At 35.3% G+C, this 12,264-nt stretch overlaps 1 protein-coding gene across 1 annotated transcript in view; it reads left to right on the top strand.

Annotated features, from left to right (window-relative positions):
* Nucleotides 1–12,264, top strand: part of ARIH1 (ariadne RBR E3 ubiquitin protein ligase 1) — a 155,935-nt gene that overhangs the window by 128,820 nt on the left and 14,851 nt on the right. The window contains exons 6-10 of the mRNA XM_037047101.1: nt 3,139–3,205; nt 5,378–5,484; nt 7,451–7,493; nt 8,018–8,089; nt 11,053–11,183. Coding sequence (XP_036902996.1) covers nt 3,139–3,205; nt 5,378–5,484; nt 7,451–7,493; nt 8,018–8,089; nt 11,053–11,183 — 420 coding nt within the window. The remainder of the gene's footprint in view (nt 1–3,138; nt 3,206–5,377; nt 5,485–7,450; nt 7,494–8,017; nt 8,090–11,052; nt 11,184–12,264) is intronic.

The raw sequence follows: 12,264 nt of genomic DNA, 5'->3' as shown, positions 1-12,264 counted from the left end.
ATATCCTTGGTGTACTGGTGGAAATAACTGGCAGCACCCATTGAGGCTGTATTTCCAGATTTCACCTTACCGGTTTGAGCAGATGTAGCAAGACCAAGAACCCTGGCTGATTTTCTCAGATGGCTCCAGTAGAGTTGCTGGAGACCCATCTTGCTCTCTCAGATGCAATGAGGCAAAAGGCTGTATTCATTTTTAATGATCAGAAATTTGAGCAAAGGTTTAAATATCATACATTTACAAAAAAGAGAGAAAAAGTTCAGATTCATAAAAATGTGGAGTATAACTCCTGGGTGATAAGAGTTATAGGTGATTTTTATTTCCTTCTTTATGCTTGCTTATAATTGGCATGTTGAAAAACTTATAAAAGAAAGATATTTTATTACTCCTAAACTAAAGCATAATGTTGATTTATTCAAGGTGCCACATGAGCAGAAAACATGGTTTAGTACCTGGAATTCTAAAAAGTAAATCCTTGGCACTTGACTTGGGGTAATGAATATGGAATACAACATACAGGTGGTGTATTATATAGACTTGTACACTTGAAACCTATATAATTTTATTAACCAGTGTCACCCAATACAGTCAATCAAAATTTTAAAATCCTTTTTTTAAAATCACTTTGTTAGCTCTCTAGTTATCTCAGTTGTAAACATGGAGAATTGTCCCTGAGTACAAGGTTGGTTAAATGTATGTGACCCTGAACTCAGAATATGTAGTAGACATTCAGTAGCAATTATTTTGTCCACCTTAATAAAGAACTGCCTTCCCTCTGAGAGTTGGCACAATAACTGCTTTCAACATAATGATGGCAACAGGTCTTTGTTGAGAATTAGCTTTCTAATATGGCCAGGGTGACATTTGCCCTTTTTTGAATGCTTATTCTCAAGGATGGGAGTTCACCTTTTTTTTTCTCCTTCCCTATTACTGGTTATGGCCACAGAATAATCTTGGCCACAGACCTATAGCTGACCTGTTCTCACCAGTCCTGATGGGTGAAGCAAGGCTTAGACGGCTGCCTAGGCTAGAGTCAGCTGTAAGAAATCATTAGATTTCGTCACATCAGAGGAGTGTTAATGAGTAATAGAAGTATAAGACCTGTTTGGGAATCAAAGCATTTGACTACGGGTCTGGTTCTTTCCTTAACTTTTTAAAAATTAATGTATAGTTCACATTTAACTGTTTAAAGAATATAGTTCAGCGGCTTTTAGTACATTCATTACATGCAACCATCACCACTGTGTAATTGCAGAACATTTTTGCCATTCCCTAAAGGAAATTCCATATCCATTAGTCCTTCCCCAGTCCCTGCTTCCCCTAGGCCCCTATAACCACTCATCTGTTTCCTGTCTGTACACATTTGTTTATTCTTGGCATTTTATGTAAATGAGTCATATACTGTGATCTTTTGTTTCTGGCTTCTGTCACCTATCAGTATGTTTTCAGGGTTCATGTTGTAGCATGTATTGATGCTTTATTTCTCTTTGTGGCTAAATAATATTCCATTATAGGGATATTTCATATTTTTTCATTCATCAGTTCTTGGATATTTGGGTTATTTTCACTTTTTGTGGAAACATTCATATTATTATATGACCATTTGTGTGCAAGTTTTTTATTGACCACCCTTTTTTAATTCTCTTGGATATATGTACTAGAAATGGACTTGCTAGAACATAGGGTGATTCCATGTTTAAGTTTTTGAGGATTACCAAATGTATTTGGACCTCAGTTTCAACATCTGTGAAATGTGAAGGTTTAGTCACTTAAAAAATATTTATTGAACGCTTTCTATAGGTCCAGCACTGTGCCTGGACACAAGGGATCCTTTCATGGAACTCATTGTTTAGTTGGGGACAGGGGAACAGGAAGGGCGATATTAAACACATTGTTGTACAATAACAATCTAATGAAAATTATGACAAACCCTATAAAGGAGAGTTGTGTAAGGTGCCATGAGAACTGAGGGTGGTTCTTTATTTAGAGTGGGGATAAGGAATTGCCAGAAAAAGGCCTCCTTAAAGAAAAAAAATTGCAGCATTTAATATTTATTGAGTGCTTACTATTTGCCAGGCATTCTTCTAGTCTCACAAGTCTGTTTTTGCTATCCATAGGACAGATTAATGAACTGAAAAATGTAGAGGTCAAAGAACTTACCCTCAGTTCATTGCTAGTAAATTTTGAAGCCAGTAGGTGGTCCTACCATTATCATATTCTTCCATTTCCTTTCCTAGCAGAATTTCCTCTGAGGAAGGACGGTGCTTACTGGCGTAAGCACCAGGTGTACATGACAGGTATACACTGAAAATGGCACAGGACAGGTGGCAGAGCAGGGGGATAAGAAGTTCAAAAATTAGATGACTCAGTATTGTACAAACATTTGTCCATTTAAAGGGTTTTAATGGGGTTGGGCTATATATTTGTTTGATTACAGTTCTTAATGGCTCTGTTAGTGCTTCATCTTTTTCTGCTTATAACACATTTCCTTATAACACACACAGGTTTTTACCATTAAAACTAATGAAACTTTAAGCTTCAGTGTTCTTCACTTTCATGGGTTCTTGTGTTTTCTAGAAATTGTTGTGAATTACAGAGTTTTCTAGGTGGACAAGAGAAGCCAGGTTGCAGCTGTTAAATATTTATGGTAAATTAACAAAAAAAAATCAGAAGAAGGCCCTTAAAACTATTTATAGTAAAGCCTGGATTCATTTTTTACCATTCCTATCAATATTTCTTCCTATCAATATTTCTTATTTTACACACTGATTTTTGAGAGGGAGCCTGAGAGAAGATGGCAGAGAATTACAGTTTTAAGGCAAGATATCAAGAATCAAAAGAATTCTGTAAGAGGCCTAAATTTGGCAGTACTTGGTAAATCACAAGATTTTAATACAATCTGGGTAAAAATAGAATATTTAGAATATAAGAAATGTGGAAGCATCTCCCAAAGTGAAACTACAGTAACTTTGGAATTACTGTTTTGATTACTACTGTGACATTTTTTGATAGTCTGTGTGCATTTTAGTATTTTCAGTTTAAGGCAGTTTTATAGCCATTGTATTAAAGTTTTATTTTATAAATGTGGAAAATACTTTTGGCTGAAACTTCCTAATAAACTATTTTTATTCTCCCTTTCAGGCGCCTGATCACAGATTCAAAAGTTAAATTAAAATATCAGCATTTAATAACAAATAGCTTTGTAGAGGTAAGTGATTTTTCTTAAGTTTTCCTTTTTAAATAAAAGAAATTCTGTTTATTAATAGAAATATTAGTTTTTTATGTAAATACTCTGGACAATAAGAGACACCTTTGCCATTTCATGGGTTATGGACTTTATGAAGCATGCCAAACACCTCTTTTCTCAAAGGAATGTTACAAACCCCAATAAGTTAGGTGTCACCTTATAAATCGTGAGGGTATGTTTTTGTTTTATCTTTACCTGAAGACATCTTTTCATTGCTTTCAGAGAGGGAAGGAGGTGTGGGGTGGGGAGAGCCAGAGACAGAGAGAGATGTCAGTCTTCCCATGTGCTGCCCTGACTGGGAATTGAACCTGCATCCTTTTGGTATATGGAATTAACGCTCCAACCGAGCCACACTGGTTGGGGCTAGATCTTGAGCTTTGATAGTAACATTATTTTTATAGTATTCTTCCTTTATACCTCTTGATCCCTAGAAGAAAATTTTAGCTGAGTATTATTGATGTCATGTTTAATCATGTTTGGTACTCCAACTCTGCTATATATCTCTTCTTGTGTTAGCTTCCGTTACCAGTAAGTTTTGTTAGTAAAGAATGCTTTGGTTGTATGTTTTTTATTGAATGTCTTTCTTTTATGAGAATAGAGGTCTGCAAAGTATAGCATGCCTGTTTTTCTAAAATAATGATATATTTAAAGGTGCTCATTTGTTCTCTATCACTTTTGTGCTACAGTGGCAGAGTTGAGTAGGTGCTAGAGAAGCCATTATGGCTCACAAAGCCAAGTCTTTACTTCCTGGCTCTTCATGGAAGAAGTTTGCCAGCCGCTGTTTAGGAGCATCAGTGTAACTAGGTATTTTAACTCTTTCTAGAGTTAAACTATTTTCTAGTAATTTTTATTTCCATTGGTGATTAAATTATCGGTCAGATCTTGTAGAGAACAGCATTTTAGGAGTACTCTTCTTTTTTCTTTTTTAAATGGTCAGTAAACTTCAATTCTGGTGCAGATTGTTTTACCATGTTTTGTTCTATAGCAATTTTACAGAAGTCCTATTTCCTTTTGAAGAACCTGAGACGTGATTTGTGGCATGGTTTTTAGACACTGCCTTTTGGTCTTAGAAAAGCTTTTTATGTTCAAAGAAGAGATTACGCGTATATCCCTTAGCTTGTTTCAAACTATCCTGTGTCATCTAAATACCATAATGAGTAAATATTTTAAAGTTTCTCAGTGGTATTTTGAAGATAGAACAAGCGATACTTCATGTATTCAGTCTGTCCAGAAAAAGCCCAGCCATTGTTAATATAATGAGAATAGTTTGCACAACATTGATGAAACCTGACAGTTGAGGAGAGTGGACTGGAATGCACATGAGTGGACAATGATGACTTCACTGTACTAGTCAGTGGGGGTGGTAGACGCCATTGAGTGAGCATGTGTGCTGTGTGGTCGTCACATTCAGAATGACAAAGAGTAGAGTAAGGAATCTATTCTACAAATTTTGCATTATGCTTGAACAGTCCTCCTCAAAAACTATTAGGGTGGTTCAGGAGGCTGCAGCTGTGAGCAACTGGTGATTGGCAGCTTCGTCACAAAAAATGCACCCACTAATGCATCCCGTCTCTTGTAGAGTTTTTGGCAAAGCATCAAATCATGCAGGTGACTCAACCCCTCTACAGCCCAGATTTGGTGCCCTGTGGCTTCTGGCTTTTCCCTAAACTAGAATCACCTTTGAAAGGAAAGAGATTATTTCAGACCATTGATGAGATTCAGGAAAATACAACAGGGTGAACAAGACACCCTGACGGTGACTGGGAGAACTATGTGAGGTCCCAAGCTGCCTACTTGGAAGGAGACTGATGTGTCATTGTCTTGTGTACAATGATTCTCATATCTTCAGTAAATATCCCTCTTTTTTATAGTACATGGCTGGATACTTTCTGGATAGACTTTGTTTTATAAAATCAGCTTTTCAAGGGACCTAGGATCTTAGCAAAGCAGTGTACCCATAAGCATTGCTGTAGAAGAGTAAATATTGGTGGCAGGTTTTTATATGCTTATGTCACTGATCCCCCTGTGCCCCTTATGCTAGGGAAGTAATACAAATAATTACTCGTTGCGCTAGGAAATCTTGCATTGTGATTCAATTTACTGTCGTTTTTTATTTTCTAACTTGTGTTTCAGTGCAATCGACTATTAAAGTGGTGTCCTGCCCCAGATTGCCACCATGTTGTTAAAGTACAATATCCTGATGCTAAACCTGTTCGCTGCAAATGTGGGCGCCAGTTTTGGTAAGCAAGTAATTTCTTAAATTGGAATCATGCACACAGCTTTTTTTAAATTTATTCTTAGTAGTAAAATAGAAAAAAAATTACCTCAGGTAGGGAGGGAGGTGGTGATAATGATTAAAACTGTATTTCTTTTAAGTAAGAAGTAGGTTTAAAAATCACATCTTAAATAACTTTCCTGGGTTTTTTTAACCTTGAGGTAACATTTTTTTATTGGGAAAAGTGCAGTTATCACATTTTCTTGTGTGCTGCAGTAGAGCTTAATTGGGAGCAAACTTACACATCTGGGACAAGAATTTAATTCCTCTGATTGCTTATTTTGTCAAATTCTGTTTGGTTCTTTTATGGCTCTTGCTCTGTTTTCAAGTTAGTTATCTCTTAGGAATAAAATGCGCAGTTAGGACTTCTTTAAAATTTCCTTTGCTCTAACAAATTTAGTCTTACTCCTAGGAAAAAACTGTACAGGTAAATTTGGAAAGACAGTATATGGTTGATTTAGATTTGGCTCTCTGGCCCCAGCTTTCTTAGCACCGCGCTCTAACCAACTGAGCTAACCAGCCGGCTAGCCCCAGCTTTCTTGATAACGTGAGTTCTTGGAGTTCTGTTATATATTCTTCAGCCTTTGAATTCTAAATGCAACTTACCAGGGAATTTCCAGTAATACCGCATATTAGGGAGCTAAAATGACCTTCCATTCCTTCGTGGATCTGTTAGGAACAAGAAGCCAGTCAAGCCTTACACATCATTAATATTAGACTTATATGTCCATTAGACTTATACATCATTCATATTAAATATTTTCAAAAAAGCAGGTAAACCCACATATATTAAATATGTGTAAAATAATATACTTTTGGTAATTATTAAATATACATGATCATTTCAGAATTTACCGGGTAGTTAGGGAGTGGATTCTGATTCCATACCTATTTTCAAATATATTTTTACCATGAAATATTATGAATACAAACTGAAGTATAAGAGTAACAACAGTAAGTGCTTTACTTAGCTACAACCCAGCTTAATCAAAATCAGCATTTTGTTAGCTTTTATTAAGAAATAAAACATGACAGACATGATTGAAACCCTTTGGTTTCCTTCTCCATCCCATTCCTTATCATCTTTTTCAGAAGTAACCATTATCCTGACTTTATTTAAATTAATAGCACTTTGTTACTCTCATTTATAAAGGATTTTTGGCATTCCTAGATTACTTGATTGGCTAATTATTAACCATTCCTTTGTTACTTTTTCATGAAATTTGTGTTTATCCTTAATTTATACTTTTTTTCACAAATGTATATACCATTTGCCTAGAAAACAGAAAGGCATTAGCAATTACTATTGCTATTACTATTCTCAGACAATATTTAGTCACACTTTTGTTTTAGACCTGGTTTGGTATAGTGTCTCTACTGGACTGAGGTTCATTTGGGCCATGCAAAGATGTGACCTGTTTTGTTTCCCATGCATTGCTGACCGCACGTTAGTACTAAATCATACAGTACCCTACAAAGTTAGACTTTTACTCTTTATTTAGAGTGTTAAATAAAATATTTAATATATCCTAATGAAGCATGATTGAAATTTAAATTCAAATTAGTGAAAATGGTTTCAGCTGTGCTTCAGTTAGAGCGTGGTTATGTTAAGGAACGGTCTTAAAACTATCAGAAAAATATAGATCTAACTAGTTTTATAACTCTTTAGATAGCCATTTGTTATGAAATTGTCATCTTAGCATGTCTTCATGCTTGTAGTCATTTTTCATTCACACACACACACCCATTGCACACTGATCATAATACTAAATTCTAAATAATTCACTGTAGAATAAAATAGACATGGTTCCTGTCTTTGTATTTACCAGTCACTGGAAACTGGTGATAATACTGAGGAACTATAAATGTTTGTTTGCATACTTAATAGCAGGTGGGACTTAATTCTTTTTCACTCTTATGTCACTTAACAGCTTCAACTGTGGAGAAAATTGGCATGATCCAGTTAAATGTAAGGTAAGTTTGTCTGGCATTTTCATTTTTTAATAATGAAGAGCACTTCTAAGACTCGGTGACTGAAAATTACAGCCCACAATTTTGTTACTTTTCCTTTAGTAGATAAAAGATTTTGTTTTGTCTTTTTTATTTCAGATGATCATTGCCAGTATTTAGAGAACATTCCTTAGGAATAAATTAGCTCCTGATACTATCAGGATCATCAGGGTTAAGGCACCTTCCTCACTAGGCTTTGTAATGGTCTAAGGACAATGGCACAGCTTGGAGCTGGGATTCTAGTCAGGTGGTAGATTCCCCACTCATTTCAGCCAGAGAAGGTCCTCCTTTGGTTGATTTTTGTATGTACTGGGCAGGAGAACTACAGGATTTCCTTGATTTAAAAGGAAGTAAATCTAGTGATAATCTTGTCTTTTGGCTTTTATATTGAAGCTTGAGTGAATTTACATATTGAAGTAATTTGCTATTCTTATTTCTTAAGTCTTTTGTTATACCCTAATAGTTGTGGGTTTTTTCCCCCCAAATAGTGGTTGAAGAAATGGATTAAAAAGTGTGATGATGACAGTGAAACCTCTAATTGGATTGCAGCCAATACAAAGGTTGGTGTTTTTCTTCAGTAAACTGTGGTAATGAGAACTGGTAAGGATAGATACATCAGCATAGTAGAAATAGTAAATTTACCTGGTTGAGTAAGGTGTGCTTTTATTTTATCTAGAATGATTGGTTGCCTATTAATAATCTTTCTTTAGTTTAGCATTTGAGTTTGTTTTACAGAGTACTATACTGTAATGTGCACGTTGCTGTACTTAAGAAATTTTCTTTTATTGAAAAGCGTTACTTTTCTCTAGAAGACAAGGCTGATAATTTTTCTATCCTGATGTTTGCTATAATGCTTGTATTGTCCTTGGCTGCCTTTAGTATACAAATGTTGGTTTGCTCCACCTAACTTGGTTTTATTAGGCTAATAGCATTTCTGCATTTAACTTAAAAGAGATTTTAGGGCACCATTCAATCAGAGTAAATGAGTAACTTTATTATGTAACATCTTTAGCATGCTAAACTTCTTTAATATGATTTATTAAGAGACTTGATTCTGAGACATAGAAGTTTGGGGGTAATATGGGTATACTTTGGTTTTCTGTTGTATTTTTGAATGGCATTACTTAAAATACTAGTGTTAAAATTCAGTTTCTTTACAGTCCTGAACCACTTCTTTAACACTAGATAAAACCCTCATGATGAAAGCAGTCTTGAACACCCTTGCTGTCTATCACTGAGTAATGACAGGCATTTGAATCCCAGTATATACCACTCAGTTTCTTAATAGAAAATTGTATAAATATCCAGTTTTTTATTCAGTTCAATCTTCTATCCCATCCAAATAAGAAGTGACTTGGGTGATGAATGATAGGGTTATTAACGGGCCATTTGTTTTTAGTTCTTCATGTGTGAAGATGATGCTTTATTTATTCTTTTTAAATAATAGAATTGTTTGACCAGTGTTAGTTATAGCTTTGTGCTGCTCCATCACTCAATCAGAAGACAGAAAGAATGTGGAGTCCTTAAATGATGGAGACTAACGCACGATTTTACACTCGGTGCCCTGCTCTACCCCTCAAAATTAAAAATACGTATTCATTTCTGTTTTTCAGAAAGCATTAGCAGGGAAACAGTGCGTCTTATCACATAGTACAATGCCCACATGTTGAAGGCATATATGGTTGAAGTATTTTGTGCTCTTTATAACCATCTGATGGATAAACATAAGTCATGTCACTCATAAAAACCTTACTGTAATGTCAGGAAGTGTGTTTACTTTTGTTTGAAAAAAATTCCTAGCCCAGCCTTTTTTGAAAATTGAAGATTTCTCCACCAGAATCTTAAATATGTTCTGTAAAACTAGTATTTAGAATAGGGCAGCTATATTTTCACTAAGTAGTTTGATTAAACTCTCACATCCTGTTTCTGCATCTAGAGAAATCACAACTACTCTAAACCTCAAAGATGTTTAAAATAGAATATGTTTGACTTTGTTTAGAAAGTAGATTATTGAGGAATAATGGCAATTTATAATAACAGAGTTATCTATTTGGCAGTTTTAAGGTGAGACTGAAGGGTTTTTCTCTTGAGTGGTTTCAGAAACTTTTTGTTTATTATTGTTATTAGTTCCTTAAACCGATTTGCAGATTATTGATGAGCTTAATACTAACTTATTTAGAGCTTAATACTATTCGGTTAATTATCAAGAAATGTAGAGTAATACATATTTTAGGACTGGAACTTACTTCTTTGAGAAAAGGTAAAATTTATTATGCATGTCATTTCAAAAATTTGATTTAAAATGTATAATTAAAAATCACCATATTGACCTATTTAAAATTACTGCGGTTTATGGGCATTGTAGTGTAGGCTTATTTGTGCAGATAATATAATGGGTACTACTTCTCCCGTGTGGTAGTTATAGACATCAAACACAAGTACAGTAAAAGTACAAGCTTTCTATCTAATTTATCATCTTATTAAAAATAATGAGTAAGTTTGATTTTTTTGAGGTTTTTCAAAAGAGAAAAACAATAGGCCTGCAGTGTAGTCACTTTGCCTCACTAGTAACCAAGGAAATGATACAGATGGGGGAGTGGGGAATCCTGTTCTCTGTAGCACAGATGCAAATGAACCACAATGAGAAGAGTTTAAAACAGAGGTATTTAGCCCTGGTCAGGTAACTTAGTTGGTTAGAGCATTACCCTGATACAGTGTATTGGGACGGTACACTTGTACCCGACACACTAAGGTTGCCCAGACTCAGTCATGGTGCGCATACAAGAATCAACCAATGCATAGCATATAAGTGGAACAACAAATTGATGCTTCTCGCTCTTCCCACCCGATCTCCCTTTCTCTCTCCCTCTAAATTCTATAAATAAAAATATATAAATAAAAGGGATATTTGGCGGAAGGAATTTGGGAAACTTAGAATCCACAAAAAGAATTTACCAATCTCACTTTCCTGAATCTTGAGGCCAAATTGCTTGAGTTTGAATCCTGACTCCGCCCTTTGCTACCTGTGTGACTGCGGGCTAGTTTTTTAAAATTTTCTCTCCTTTAGTTTATTCATCTGAAAAATGGAAATAGGAATAGGTATACTATAAAGATTATAAATTAATGCATCTAAAACACTGAGAACATTGTGAGATATAGGAAGTAACCATTAATTATTTTTAGATGACTGCAATTATTATATTTACATGAACAAAATATTTTACCTTCATGAACAAAATATTATTACTATATGCATGGCTAAAAGTACTTAAAATATTTTTTGCCCCTCAGCCCTACTAAAACAAATCCTTAAATTGTATATTTCAAAAGCCAGTAGTAATGACAATGGCTCATTTTCAGTAGTACTTATTAAGAATTTGACACTGTTCTAAGTGCTTTACATGTATTAATGACAGTGAATGTGGTATTTTAAAATAAACCAAATTGAGAATTGGCTTCTCCTCAGTGGTAGTAATACAACCTAGTGTAGCATTGACACCAACTTTATAGTTTCTCTTCATAGGAATGTCCCAAATGCCATGTCACAATTGAGAAGGATGGCGGTTGTAATCACATGGTCTGTCGTAACCAGAACTGTAAAGCAGAGTTTTGCTGGGTGTGTCTTGGCCCTTGGGAACCACATGGATCTGCCTGGTAGGTTGGGGAAATGGAAATGAAGGGAAGAATATGTTCACAAAAGTATGTGATATATGCCGCATATTTTGAGTAAGGTTTCTGCCTCAAGGAAATCACCTTCCAACTTGGGAGCTTGCTAAATAAGTAATGTGTGATTAGTGTTAGAAGTATATATGCAAGATATCGAGAGAGAGGGATTACTTAGGAATATTTCACAGAGGAGGGCTAGGAGTTCACTGGTTGAAAAAGTATTGGGAAAAACATACAGGGCAAAAGGAGCAGCATGAACAAAGGTAGGATGGTGTGAATGTATATGACTTATTCAGGGAAGAGTTGCATTGTCTAATATTGTCTCTCTAGGCAGTAGACAAAACCCAGCAGGCAGTTGTATTTTACTTACCCTGTCCATCATTTGATCCAAAAAAATTTGTCCCAAACTTTGATGATTGGAAAATTACCCAGTGCAGTCCGGATTTTTAGTTTCCCTTTGAATCATAGGAACAGACCTGCATTTCTTCTTGGCAGCAGTCACCTGCAATTGATTACTAACCTTTCCTTTCCAGTTATGTTTCCCCAAAGACTGAAGCTTAATGGCATTTGTATATGTCATGATGGTACTAATCCCATTTAGTAAAATATATACCTTTGCTCAATGCATATTTCTTATCCATTTGGGAAAATGCAAATTAGACTGATGATGCCTTGAATTTTCAGGAAAATCAGAGCTAGCACATCTCTTAGTAAAGATGAAAATATTCCTGAGTGTTGTTACATGCAAATGGCCTGTTTCACTGATTTGAGTTACTTGCCTGTGCCCTGTTGGCCTTTGAGTTTGTGGGCCCTCCTGAGTTGTGGGGAACAGAAAAAGAGAACATAGACTGAGACCTACAGTAGTTTGGACATTATTATCAGAAGGATTTTAAGTGAGTGACATGATTAGATCTGTTACTTAGAGGACAAGAAGGCTGTTTTTGTTTATACTTTATATACATTGCCCCATAATTGTGGCTGCTTTGTAGAGAGTGGGTAGGAGGTTAATAAATTGCAGGTTCAAAACAAGATAAGGAAGATCTGAACTTAAAAAGTGACAAGTCTTCCC

The sequence above is a fragment of the Sturnira hondurensis genome, unplaced genomic scaffold (assembly GCF_014824575.4).
Source record: "Sturnira hondurensis isolate 20B ecotype Veracruz unplaced genomic scaffold, ASM1482457v3 Scaffold0005329, whole genome shotgun sequence".
In the NCBI taxonomy this organism is placed as follows: Eukaryota; Metazoa; Chordata; class Mammalia; order Chiroptera; family Phyllostomidae; genus Sturnira; species Sturnira hondurensis.
The sequence above is the reverse complement of the archived record's forward strand: the minus strand, read 5'-3'. Positions and strand labels throughout refer to the sequence as shown.